The 14,540-nt window shown below is 36.8% G+C and overlaps 1 protein-coding gene across 10 annotated transcripts in view; it reads left to right on the plus strand.

The window, feature by feature from the left end:
* Nucleotides 1–14,540, plus strand: part of LOC129765200 (MOB kinase activator-like 2) — a 409,346-nt gene that overhangs the window by 331,994 nt on the left and 62,812 nt on the right. For 2 of the 10 annotated variants that reach the window (XM_055765228.1, XM_055765225.1), the window contains exon 2: nt 5,056–5,773. The exons of 5 other annotated variants lie outside the window; for them this stretch is intronic. In XM_055765228.1, the coding sequence (XP_055621203.1) occupies nt 5,607–5,773 (167 nt within the window). In that variant the 5' untranslated portion in view covers nt 5,056–5,606. Of the gene's footprint in view, nt 1–4,736; nt 5,774–14,540 lie in introns of those variants that run through there. 3 more of the 10 variants (XM_055765224.1, XM_055765229.1, XM_055765226.1) reach the window with 3 other exon arrangements.

The raw sequence follows: 14,540 nt of genomic DNA on the forward strand, positions 1-14,540 counted from the left end.
ACAATTTTGCAGAGAAGTGTTGGGTATACGAATCCAAATCCGACATTACATCCTTTGCCTATCGTTCATGGTGACAATTTGTATATTTCTTGTTTTGGTCTTATAAGGAAAACCTAGTATCAAATCAAATTTTACATAGTCTGGAATTGTATTATAGAGAACTACATACATCTAGTGAATATAGCGGATTGAGTGGTGTGGTGTTGTTCTCAAACCTGTTCATTTGAATGTGTTCCTGCGACAATATGCGGTCTGGCGTTGTCATGTTGAAAAATTATTTTACAATGCTTGCTGACCTATTTTAGTGATTTTTTTAGTTATATTGCTGCGCCTTATCAAATACATACCCGCGATCGAAAATCTAATGTACGTATTCGATATGATTGTGTTTCCAAAACATTAACCATTTTTGTATAGCTATGCCGACACATTGAATATTTCGTTCGAACTATAATCCAATTCTAGAAACAAAGTGCGTTTTAGAAATAAGTTTGTTCAACGATGATCATTGAGTCGAAATTTTAGCAACACTATAATCGCATACACATAGAACAGTGAGAAAATACTCTAAATGTGTTTTCATGACATAATGCTAAAATGAGAGAATTCTTGCTTTACTTCATATAAATATAGGGCTCTCAAAATGCTGTGGATACAGCTTTTAATAAGCATTACAAGTGCTAATATGGGATACCATAGATATGTCAAGCTGGTTTGCTTCTGTTTTTTAATTAAACAGGCCATCGATGTTGAACAGAGAATAAAACAAAAATTGTTTCATACACAAATCTTTCATAACCAACAACACCTTATGAATGTTAAGATTTCCACATTTTTATTTATTGTTCGAATTTTTATCATTTACGGAACTTTGTTCGGGATAAAAAAAATAATATGAAGATTAACTGATGAGGTCCGAATCAGAATACTCTGCAACATCTGTTTCTATCGTGCCTTTGCTAACTGGACCATTGATACAGGCTTACCATTGCACAATGGTCCAGGAGATGTATTTAAGTGGAAATTAGCATTTAGAGCTCGACAGTTATTCTCTAGACAAAAACTGTCTTCGACAAAGTTGTTATATACTATAGACCGCAAATTTTTATGTTATCAAAAATAGGGTGACCAAAATTGTTGATGAAATAAAAAATCTAACTTTCTTATCTTTATAGATAGAGGTAAACATAGTTCGACAATGTTGTAGTCCCAGTTATTTGAGACATCTTTGTAGAACAAAGTTTTTTTTTCTATCTCGGTATAGCGCCTTTTTTCTATGTTACGCTAGGGTAACAATTGAAAAAAGGTTTTTTTGTCCTAACTTTTATATTTCAAATTCTACATACAAACTGTCTTCGAAAGACTTTTAGAACTTACTAATTCAAACATTTTTCGATGCAGAACTTGTCAATATCTCAACTTCACTCAAAGTTATTGATATTTCTTTCCAAAAAACACGCTCTTTTCATTTGTTAGTCATTATTTTTGGGGTAAACATAAAAAAAATTGTTGGCGGAATTTGAAACAAAATATTTCACTCTAATAATATGTGGTTTTCAAAACTATGTTATTTTTTATGTTTGAGTAAATTAAAATTGAAACTGACTATGAAAAAATGACTATGAAATTGAAATTGACTATGAAAAAAATGTTTTTTACCTAAAATCTCATGATTTCAATTTTAATTTACTCAAACACAAAAAATAACAGAACATTTTGAAAATCACACATCATGTAGAGTGAAAGATGCTCTTTCAAATGCCGTCACTAAACTTTGTTTATGTTTGCCCCAGAAAAAATGACAAACAATTGAAAAGAGCGTGTTTTTGGGAAGAAATATCAATAATTTTGAGCGAAGTTTTTGAGTTGACTTTTTTAGTTTTGAGTTGACAAGTTCTGCATCGAAAAATGTTTGTATCAGTAAGCTCCAAAAGTCTTCCGGAGACAGTTTGTATGTAAAATTTGAAACATAAAAGTTAAAAAAAATAAATAAAAGAGAAAAAAAGCCGTTTTTTTCATGGTGACCCTAACGTCTAAATGCTCTAAATGCTAATTTCCACCTCAATGCATCTCCTGGACCATTATTCATTGATACAGATAAATGATTTGAAAATAATCACATTTGAATGTCTGCTTGTATCCAGTGAAATTTATATGTTAGCCTTAGCGATAGTAATGCTTTTGCCCTAATGCTTTCAATCATTACAGGATGGCAATGAATGCGAATATAGAGCTTTCATTAAAGCTAATTTTCAATATTATTCATATGCATTAACACTGTTGATATCAAGCTCACAAGCATTAAAAATGCTGATATACCGCTATTTGTGTTGAATAAGTGCCATGATAGGGTAAAAAATCATGCTCATGATACTTTGGATTGTTTACTTTCAATTAAACAATAGTTTCAGACTGGTTTTGATGCAATAGTCTGAAAATCATTCGGGTAAACGTTGTAATGCTACGTACTGTACATGTTTTCACTCAAACTGCTTTTTTCGGATTATTGAAATATATCAATTTTTCGTCTGCAGTACACATTAGACACAAATGTTTCTTTTTCATTATGTTTTCGCCCCACTCTTCAATACAATTCAACATTTTGAAAATTGTTATCCATCCTCCAACTGTAAGAGAGAGGGATATAAAATTTCCGGTTGACAAAAAAAATCATCGGTTTTTTTTGTTCTATATTTTAGCATAATCTCCATCGAGAGTGATACATTTTTTAGAACTAGGTTCTAGTGCAGTGATAAAAAATTAAAATTCATTTTTCTCAAAAATATATTTTTTTCAATACTGAAAATAATTGTTATGTTGTTATCCATCCTCCAACTGTAAGAGAGAGGGGTATAAAATTTCCGATTGACAAAAACAATCATCGGTTTTTTTGTTCTATATTTTAGCATAATCTCCATCGAGAGTGATTCATTTTTTAGAACTAGGTTCAAGTGCAGTGATAAAAAATTAATATTCATTTTTCTCAAAAATATATTTTTTTTCAATACTGAAAATAATTGTTATGTAATTGTCCTTACAATTTTCAAGAAGTCACCCATAAGTTTATATTATTATTAGATCTATAACATTGTCGAATACACCATATGGCTACCTTGACTTTAAACAAAATTAGGATTAGTTGTGTTTTTTTCAAAGAAAACATGACAACGTTGTTGTTAAAAGAATTTGTTCCCTGTAAAAGTTCCCATCTTTCGATACATGGGTGACTTGTCGGAAACTGTAGAGGCTATTTAAAGTTTTTTTTCGAGAATTTCAAAAAATACGTTTTTGAAAACAAATAATTTCAATTTTTTAAATAATTTTTTTTCAGTGTTATTTTTTTTTTTGAAAAAATGGCATTTTTTATGAAAATTCAAACAATTTCCTACATTTCATCATTTGACCAGAATTTTATAGATATTATAGTTTTTTAATTATAAATTTTTGTTAATAATGAAGAAAAAAAATTTAGCCCTTTTTTCAAAAAGTATTCTATTTTTTATATTTCAAGTATACAAAGTTGCTTGAATGACCAAAGATAATGTCACCCACAACGTTTCACTGCAATCTGAGATATTGCTGCCAATGGCCAGTCAAGTTGGCGTGAAAAACGTCAAATACAAATTAATACATTTTTAATCATTATTGTGCTTTTAAAAATATTGACCTTTTTTAATAACACATTTGCTCGAAAATCAGCTGTCTGATGGAAATACGATGTTTGATAGAGTTGGAAAAACAATCAACTTCTTAGGAAAAAGTACATTTTGAATGCATTGTTTAAAAACTTGCCTAAAATTTGATTTAATATTAAAAACTTTTATATCTCAAAATACAATAAAAACCAGTTATGCATAAATTATATATTTTAAATAGAATACCATTTTAATTTATCAATGTTTGACGACATTGCGGTGTCGGTTGATTCGTGTCGGACCAACGAAAATAAAGATAGAGTTTTTTTAAAAATCGATGAAATTCCAATACAATTTTTATAATTAAAATATTTTAGTGTTAAAAAAAATAAAATTGGTTATATCTCGTGAACATTCATCCTTCCACTAACTTGGAAGGATGAATCGTTTCATTTTTTTTATTTGGAATTGTACATGGATGCGATTCCGACTCGATTATATCGATATAAAAAAATCATATTTCCATTTCGAAGAATTGTATATTGAGGTAGTTGCCGAATAAGATTTAAAGAAAATCGGAGATGGTCGGATCAAGGGTCGTTTTTCTACTTATCTGCTGTTTAACCGTTGAATATTATATATTATGTGAAACTCTTTCCTTAAATTGCAGTGGAAAAAAGATCTTAAGCATCTCTTATTTTTCCACCAGCTATCATATTTCAAACATCAAATTGGCCAAACACTAATAATAACACATTGAATTAGGTGTCGGAGGTGTGTGTTATAATTACCTCCAATGGTCAATTAAAGCAAAACCAAAAAAATACACCTTTCCATCCACCCGACTGGATTTAGGTGATGTGACTTTCAAGTGCTGCCTCCTCGGTCAGTCATCAATATGGATGAACCCAGTAATATCTTCACTTCTGTTTCACTCCAATGAGCCACTACTTTCTCCGTACACTTTTTCCTTCGTGAATTTTTATTTCGGGTACCTTTTTTTGCTCGGCCTATCAATCCTTATCACCCACAACTCGCGCACCACTGATAAGACGATATTTTGCGACAGATTGTGGGGTGACTATGGTGTGCGCACAGGGTGCAAATTGGCATCCAATCCCAAACATTTTCCGCGAGAACAGGCGCGCTTATCAGCTGTGATAGCTTCTGCCCCTGTCGGGGCGGAAGGTGTGAGTTGGTGTGCGTATATTACCGCACACCCGCAGAGGACGACGACGACGGATCCGTGGAGCTACCGGCAGTACCGCGACCACACTCGAGGGGTTTACAATCAATTTCGTCGCATCGTGTTCCGTGTTTTTATTTTCGTTTACTACCAAAAATTGGCGACCACTCGTCGGGGGGGTCAATGGTGTCAACCATGTATCGTAACTTCAAGCGCGTATTTCTCATAGAATAGTGATAATCAGCACTAGAAGTTGAAAGCAGCTAGACGACGTGTTTTCCGTGTCGGAGTGTGATCTGGAGAACGGGAGGAGGCGCTTCGACTGGAAGTATGTCCTTCTCGAACGTCGTCAGCCATTGTCGCCAAAGTTCAGTGTCAAGCTCAAAATATCTACACTCAACATTCAAGTCCAAGAAGAGAAAGTGCGGATAAGTGGTGGCACTTTCTGACTTGCCACACGACAGAATAAGTGTGAACACATTAAAAATTCAATTTCAAGTGTTCGAGAGCGAGAATAAAAGTGCTATCTGTGATATTAAGCGTGAAAATAGTGAAAAAATAAGTGCAAAGTAATACCAAAACCAACACGGACATAAGCAAGGGCTACGTGCCATGTAATTCTCAACGAATAGAACGAAGTGCGAGTTACTAATATTAATTAGTGCAACAGGAGCCCAAATTCAAGTTATCATATTGATAACACCGACTGGGTGCTCCAACCGTAGGAGTGTATTCCCCAGCGAGAAAGCAACAATTCGCGCAGTAGCAGTGATCTACGACCCTCTATGGGAAGTGGGTATAACAAAACCGCCACGCTGGGTTTAATCGAGTGCATTCTGATCCTGAGGAAGCCCATGTGGCAGGTTGGCATCGTACCAGCCAAGCTGAGTGACGCGATCGGTTCGCTCGTCCGGTATGCGCAGGAATCGCTCAATTTCTTCTTCTGTCCCACGTAAGTTTCACGGAATGGTTGCGCTCGAAGTGTTTTATTTGGGTTCTTGTAATGCTGTAAATATTCTAAATCTTAACACTTTCCTTAATTATACAAGTCAGAAAACTATTAAATAACTGTTCTATTCTTTGTCTAATTTACGTTTTTTTAAGATCCTCTTAGGCGCGAATATGTTCAAACTGAGTTTTCATGAGATTATCATTATCATTTTTAAATTTCAACCAAGAAAATACCGATTCAATTTTTCTAAAATATGAATTTATTTAAAAAATTCTATATTTAGAACATTGCGAAATTTTCTGTAAAAAAATTAGAACACAAAAACTGATTTTGCATATAATTCCGCATGTGAATCATATACAATTTACTATCGTTAGACTAACCGTTCTCCAGATTTGAGGGGGGACCCCTACAGAGGCGATGCGTGACCAACTGAGCTACCTGTTCAACTGTTGTTCGACATTTAAACAACAGTATTGCGATGACATATTTTATCATTTTTATTTCGTAACATTTATCTATACAGTAAAACCAGTTTTTGTGCAAATTTTTTGGTGCGACTTTTTGTGCGGTATTTGAAAGAAAATGAAGTCATCGGTAATTTTTTTTTCTATCTTCGATATGTATTTTATCGCTCTACCTAGGGACTGTGTCAGTTAATTCCCATTCTCATGTTTTTTTTTATCCCATTTATTTATTTAAGGCTCATTAGCATTTTAGCTGTAACAGAGCCGAATTTTAATCGTGTACATGTCACATGGTTATGTCTATAATTAGCACATTACACAGTTGCCATTCGCCAGTATTTCTTCTATACCATTACATATGGTACATTCACACAGTAGCCATTTAGGCGTAAGAGTATTCTTTCTGTTCTTCCATTATCCAGTTGGACCACCGGACAGCGGAGACAGTTGATTGATCATTGTTGAGTTATTTATAGAACAGCAGCCCGATGTGTCTTGCAGAGCAGAGCAGTTGTATGGATGAATCGATCTTATTTCGACCGTGGATCGATCTCCATCTCAGCGATGTTGCGTGGATGTAGCTATTCTGTAACGACACAAAGATGGTCAATGAGGGCCCTGAGTTTTGAACTCACGATCGATCGCTTACTAAGCGAACGCGCAACCAATGTGGCTACGGAGACCCCCGTTCTCATGTTTTGTTTTGTTTGTTTTAAGGTGTCAGTAGAAGCTTATTGACAGGAGCAAAGAGTTGATTTTATGATCTGCGCAAGTGAGTAGGCCGCTTATGAAAGTGAAAAAAGGAAATCGAATGTTGATCACGAATGAAATCATTAGGATTTGGGTTATTTTCTTAAGGATTTTTTTATGCGGTCCCTATCCACCACATAACAAAAAGTTTTTTTTAAATTGTTTAGCGAAACGATTTTTTGTGCGGTCCCTATCACCCGCACAAAAACATGTTTTCCTGTATAACAAAAGAATTCTGCGGTCAACTATGAGCGCAAACTTATCAATGATTTCCTCATAAAATAAAAACATCTGCCTTATGTCATAAAGGTAATCTTTTCCCACAGTCATCATCATAATTCCGAATAACCGTTTCTGGTCAGATCTCAACCGCAAATAATTCTTGATCCGTCGAACAACAAAAAAAGTTCTTTCAGCGGATGCCGTTATATTCCTTAATCCGTTTCGTCATTTCGTCAATAATTTTGCCTATAATCAATTCATATAAACAACGACAATTGATGACGTTACTGTCATTCATAGTTCCGCCAGATACATGAATTGCATTTTTGAGCGTGCTATCGACAATACGACAAGCCTTGACGATACGCACAAATTCTACTACGTCTAATTCCTTTTTTTTGCAAAATTTGATAAACAACATCCGTATGTGCAAAAATATTTGCAAAAAGTTTGAGCAAAAATACAGTGTTGAACTCAAGCACGAATACGTGTGGACCTCTGGATGTAGTAAAAGTTTCAGCATAGCATCAAAGACACTGTCGCCAAGGTAAATCTCACCCAAACATTCATTGATAGGTGCATAATTCAAATCATCTATTTTTGCAAACATTTGGTATTTTGGTCTCCATAAATTGCTTTTATGTCTCGCTGCGTTTTGACGACTACGAGAAAAATGCCACAAGAGATGAGATCGTATTGAAAAACCTGGACATTTTCTTGTTGTTTGTGAACGAGTGAAGCAAAACCAAGTTCAATAAGTTTGCGCGACAGTGAATATATCCATTAAATAACCGTTGTTGTTTCACCAATGTTTGCACCCCAGATTTTGTCAGCATTAAGACTAAAGTACGCAGCTTTTTCATTCACATGTCCGGCCAATGCAGCGGAGGTTTTAAAACGTAAGCATACAAACGTGTACTATATGTACCAGGAACAAAATCGATAAAAACGATTGAATTAAATCCTCGCATCAACGAAGAATACCACCACATCCACAGAAATCATGAATGAATTTGTTCGTTTTTTTTTATTTGCATCAGGCTAGTCATACTGCTTATTTCGTTGCGTTAAGGCTGTGTTGCGCGCAGATTGGGGTGTATTGAAATGTAATTATCAGATTATAGTCTTCACGGTGGGTTCCACCAAAATAGAAAATATAATAAGGATATTCGGGATAACATGGAAATCACAAAAAATACCTTCGATAATTCTCCATCCATGTTACAAATGTGAAATACTATACATTTTATTCTGAGATTGTCTACCTGTCCTATGAACAGTTTGAACAGGCGGACGAGACGCCTCTGGATCCCTATCTGGAAAGTCGAAAAATAATGAATTTACGTGATTTTTTCCCAGATGTTAGGAATGAAGTAAAGTGTTCGGATATTTTGGTAATTGTTTAAGAGGTATTCGAAGAAGTGCCTTCCATTTTTGAGTGCACGAATAATGATTATTACGATGTTGACTGCTGGATTTGGAAATGCTTTCTGAAAATTGGTAGCTTGCTTGTGGTATCGGTTCTGAAGCAACGGGGTGTCGCAGAACAAATTCAAACGAATATTTTGAAACTTCAGGACAATACCTGAAGCGTTACATAGGAGATTTTAAAAATTCGAGAAACTGCCAAAATGGCGGTCATTTTTGGTAAAAAAAGGGTTATTTTTCATGAAAAAAAATGAGATATCGAAAAACGGCTATGTAACACTTTAAATAATTCATTTTTACATGCTGAAAAAAATTCCAATCAAATCGGTCGAGTCAATCCTGAGATATCGATACCACGAGCCACATGGTTTCGCGTTTAAACGTGTTTTCAGAATTCGTACAGCAATACTAAAGGGTGTGTCACATCAAATTGCATCACGGAAAAAACGCTGTAGAAATTCGCCCAGTAGACCGATCCTTTTGAAAATTTTAGACAGTAAAATAAAAACTATTAAACAACTTTTGGCATTTTCTTTTTATTTATACTTCGAGCCCAAGCCCGTATGCTCGCACCTTCTTCTTTACCATAAGGTTCTGTACAACGTCAGGTTGTAGTTTTTTTTGAACAGAACTCCATTTTATCTTGAAGTCCGCCTCCGATTTGACAACTTTTGGGTTCTTCCGGAGGACCTGCTTTATAATCGCCCAATATTTCTCTATTGGGCGAAGCTCCGGCGCGTTGGGCGGGTTCATTTCCTTTGGCACGAAGGTGACCCCGTTGGCTTCGTACCACTCCAACACGTCCTCTGAATAGTGGCACGAAGCGAGATCCGGCCAGAATATGGTCGGGCCCTCGTGCTGCTTCAATAGTGTTAGTAAGCGCTTCTGTAGGCACTCCTTAAGGTAAACCTTCCCGTTTACCAAGCCGATCATCACGAAGGGGGCGCTCTGCTTTCCGCAAGAGCAGATCGCTTGCCACACCATGTACTTTTTGGCAAACTTGGATAGTTTCTGCTTGAGAATCTCCTCCAGAACGCTGAATTTGTCCTCTGCGGAGAAGAACAACAGGCCCGGCAGCTGACGAAAGTCCGCTTTGACGTAGGTTTCGTCGTCCATTACCAGGCAATACGGCTTCGTCAGCATTTCGGTGTACAGCTTCCGGGCTCGCGTCTTCCCCACCATGTTTTGCCTTTCGTCGCGGTTAGGAGCCTTCTGAACCTTGTATGTACGCAGGCCCTCCCGCTGCTTGGTCCGCTGGACGAATGAACTTGACAAATTCAGCTTATTGGCGACATCCCGGACCGAACTTCTCGGATCACGTCTAAACTGCTTAACTACGCGCTTGTGATCTTTTTCACTGACGGAGCATCCATTTTTGCCGTTCTTCACCTTCCGGTCGATGGTTAGGTTCTCGAAGTATCGTTTTAGTACTCTGCTGACCGTGGATTGGACGATTCCCAGCATCTTACCGATGTCCCGATGTGACAACTCCGGATTCTCGAAAAGAGTGCACAGGATTAATTCACGACGCTCTTTTTCGTTCGACGACATTTTTCCAAATTTACGATAAATTGACAGTGAAGCATGGCCAACGTGATCTATACACTATTATCTGATTATAAGCGAAAGCTGAAGATATAATTCCTAAAAATTAAATTTCTACAGCGTTTTTTCCGTGAAGCAATTTGATGTGACACACCCTTTATGTATATCCGTTAAGGTGACCTCATACGTTTGACTGTAACTTTCCAACGAAAACAAATATCGAAAAATCCTTTCAGGACTACATTTCTCGGTGGTTCCCAAAAATACAAAAATAAAAATTCCGATTTTTTTTTACCTTCTAGAACGGGGCCTCCCAATAACCAATTAGATATGATTTCGCAGAGTATAAAATATTGATAAATGTTCAGAAATACATGTTTTCATTTTCGTAAATTTGACATGGCGACCCTATGTATCAAAATTCGTTAGAATAAAGGGTGTGTCACATCAAATTGCATCACGGAAAAAACGCTGTAGAAATTCAATTTTTAGGAATTATATCTTCAGCTTTCGCTTATAATCAGATAAGAGTGTATAGATCACGTTGGCCATGCTTCACTGTCAATTTTTCGTAAATTTGGAAAAATGTCGTCGAACGAAAAAGAGCGTCGTGAATTAATCCTGTGGACTCATTTCGAGAATCCGGAGTTGTCACATCGGGACATCGGTAAGATGCTGGGAATCGTCCAATCCACGGTCAGCAGAGTACTAAAACGATACTTCGAGAACCTAACCATCGACCGGAAGGTGAAGAACGGCAAAAATGGATGCTCCGTCAGTGAAAAAGATCACAAGCGCGTAGTTAAGCAGTTTAGACGTGATCCGAGAAGTTCGGTCCGGGATGTCGCCAATAAGCTGAATTTGTCAAGTTCATTCGTCCAGCGGACCAAGCTGCGGGAGGGCCTGCGTACATACAAGGTTCAGAAGGCTCCTAACCGCGACGAAAGGTAAAACATGGTGGGGAAGACGCGAGCCTGGAAGCTGTACACCGAAATGCTGACGAAGTCGCATTGCCTGGTAATGGACGACGAAACCTACGTCAAAGCGGACTTTCGTCAGCTGCCGGGCCTGTTGTTCTTCTCCGCAGAGGACAAATTCAGCGTTCCGGAGGAGATTCGCAAGCAGAAACTATCCAAGTTTGCCAAAAAGTACATGGTGTGGCAAGCGATCTGCTCTTGCGGAAAGCGGAGCGCCCCCTTCGTGATGACCGGCTTGGTAAACGGGAAGGTTTACCTTAAGAAGTGCCTACAGAAGCGCTTACTATCACTATTGAAGCAGCACGAGGGCCCGACCATCTTCTGGCCGGATTTCGCTTCGTGCCACTATTCAAAGGACGTGTTGGAGTGGTACGAAGCCAACGGGGTCACCTTCGTGCTAAAGAAAATGAACCCGCCCAACGCGCCGGAGCTTCGCCCAATAGAGAAATATTGGGCGATTATGAAGCAGGCCCTCCGGAAGAACCCAAAAGTTGTCAAATCGGAGGCGGACTTCAAGAGAAAATGGATTTCTGTTCAAAAAAAAACTACAACCTGACGTTGTACAGAACCTTATGGACGGGGTAAAGAGGAAGGTGCGAGCATACGGGCTTGGGCTCGAAGTATAAATAAAAAGAAAATACCAAAAGTTGTTTAATAGTTTTTATTTTGCTATCTAAAATTTTCAAAAGGATCGGTCTACTGGGCGAATTTCTACAGCGTTTTTTCCGTGATGCAATTTGATGTGACACACCCTTTAAAACATTATTTGAAAAAAATAATCAAAAATACGTTTAGTGCGAGTGTTTTGATATGAAAATTTTCTAGATGTCGCATTTATTTTTTATCGTGTATTTCTAATGTTGTTTTCCTTTGTCGAACAGCATATTCAAATCACACCACTGGATTACGTTTTTTTTTCTAAATGGATCAATTTTTTTTATACGCCCTTATTTCAATCGGTCGCAATTAAAATTGGTCATATGATAATAAAAATTGTAATTTTGTTTGAAAGCTACAAATTAAACTTCAAATCGAAAAAATACAGCTCAGTAATCACTTGCAAAGTTACATCTCTAAACACATCATTCTCACAGAAATAATCAAAACAGACAATTAGAAATGTCTATTGGGGACGGCGAAGGCGATAATAACAGATGCGCAACGAATTTTCACCTTCAGTTTTCTACCGAAGTGTACAACTCTGGCTTGAGCAAAATCACTCTCAACTTTAAAACGTAGAGTTCACTGATCGCTGTTTAGAGTGACCAGAAATTGAAATCACAGAGCAGAACAGCGACTGCACGTTGCACAGAGCAGTGCAACGTGACTTGGAATATAAAAAAACCATACCATGTAAGTTAACGCCCAAAATGCATGCAAAAATTTTACTTCTTGCATTGTGAGTAAATTTGAGCGGCGAGTAAAATCTACCGTATGAATCGTTACATTGTTCACTTGCCTTCAATCTCCACTATATATACCTTAAAGGGATAAAAATTCTGGGGATATTTCCTTTTAACTTGTGTATTTGGAATCAAAATTCATCGACTAATGGAAGAGATAATAACGTTCAAAATACACTTTTTCCACCCAAAACAATAAAATGGAATATATCGGAAGGTCATGGCCCTACGTCAAAAATTCAAAGATTTTGTCTGAGTGTAGACATTGGGGTGGAGTTGAGTGTTTTGTTTATAGAATATTCGTTTGAATAACTTTCATTTGCTGCTAATGATCCAAAAACGGACCAGATTTAAAAAATATTATTACTTTCATAAAATGCAAAAAAATAAATTCAGACCGTCTAATTCAAGAGGGTGCGTCATCAATACTATCCAAAATGAATATTCAGCACATTCATTGACATCCTCATGTCAATTAATGTACAGTCATGTAATGACATTAACATGTTCGTCGCTCAACGCTTTCTGAGATCCGAATTCTGAATTTAAAGTTTGGATCTGTATTCTGTATATGAATTCTAAATTTAGAGTCCGAATATGAAATCTGAATTTGGATTCTGAATTTAGGTTCTGAGTCTGAATTCAGAATTTAGAATCTGAATCTGGATTTTGAATATGAATTTCAAATTTGAATTCTGAATCTGAATCTGGATATTGAAACTGAATTTTAAATCAGAAATTCGAGTCTGGATATCGATCCTGATTTTTAAAATCTGTCTCTGAATATGGACTCTCAATTTGGATTCTGAATCTGAATTCAGATTTAAGATTCGGAATCTGATCTGGATTTTAAATCTTATTCTGAATCTGGAATCTGAAATCGGAGTCTGAAATCGAAATTTGAAATCGGAATCCGAAGTTAGAATCAGAATCTTGAATCTGAATCCGAAATCTAGAATATCCGGAATATGAAAATCTGGACAGAAATCTGATTTTGGAAACTGGAATCAGGAATCAGAATCTGACTTCGGAATCTGAATTCTGAATTTGGAATTTAGAATCTAGAATCAGAATGTGGGATTTGAATCTAAATTTTAAATCTGAAATCGAATTCTCAATCTTCGCTCTGAATATGGATTGTGAATCTGTGATCTGAATCTGGTATCTAAATCTGGAATCTCAATCTGGAATCTGAATTCTTAATTTAGAGTCTGAATCTGAATTCTAAACATAGAGTCCGAATCTGAATTCTGAATTTAGAGTCCGAAATTGGATTCTGAATCTGAATCTTCATCTTCATCTGAATTTGGACTCTGAAACTGGATTTTGATTCTGAAATTTGACTCTGGATTTCTTTACTTCGTCTTAGACAGATCTCACAGACTGACAAATGTTATAAACTACCTAATATTCTTCATTCTACGAAGATACATTTGGACATGATAAATCGAAGTGAGATCAAACTTCGTTGAATGCACGGAAGCAGCTGGTCAAGAGACAGTTCTGTCCGTACTAGGTTCTATGTGGCCGTATCGCCAATAGTTGTCTTCCGCGGAGCTGTCTGGTGAAAGTATAGAAACGTATCTCGTTGATTAACTGTGCATAGTCGATGTTTCCGAACAACAAATCGAAGACAAACAAACGTTGAATTTTCGTCCTTCTTACCGACAGGGTTTCCAAGTCGATGAGCATACAGCGAGTCTCGTAATCAGGAAGATGAGTGGGATCATTCCATGGCCGTTGCCTTAAGGAGTGGCGGATAAAACAGCGTTGCACTTTTTCAATCCTGACGATATGCGTTGTATGGTAGGGAGCCGACACACATGCTACGTATTCAGAGACACTTTTGTACCATTGAGGTGTACAAAGCTTTCAGCGTGTACGGGTCCCGGAAGGACTGCGAGTTTCGCCGGATAAACCCTAAGACAGCGTATCCTTTTCCGATGACGGTGTTGATTTGTTCGGTAAACTTCAG

The sequence above is a fragment of the Toxorhynchites rutilus genome, chromosome 2, assembly GCF_029784135.1.
Source record: "Toxorhynchites rutilus septentrionalis strain SRP chromosome 2, ASM2978413v1, whole genome shotgun sequence".
NCBI classification, from domain to species: Eukaryota; Metazoa; Arthropoda; class Insecta; order Diptera; family Culicidae; genus Toxorhynchites; species Toxorhynchites rutilus.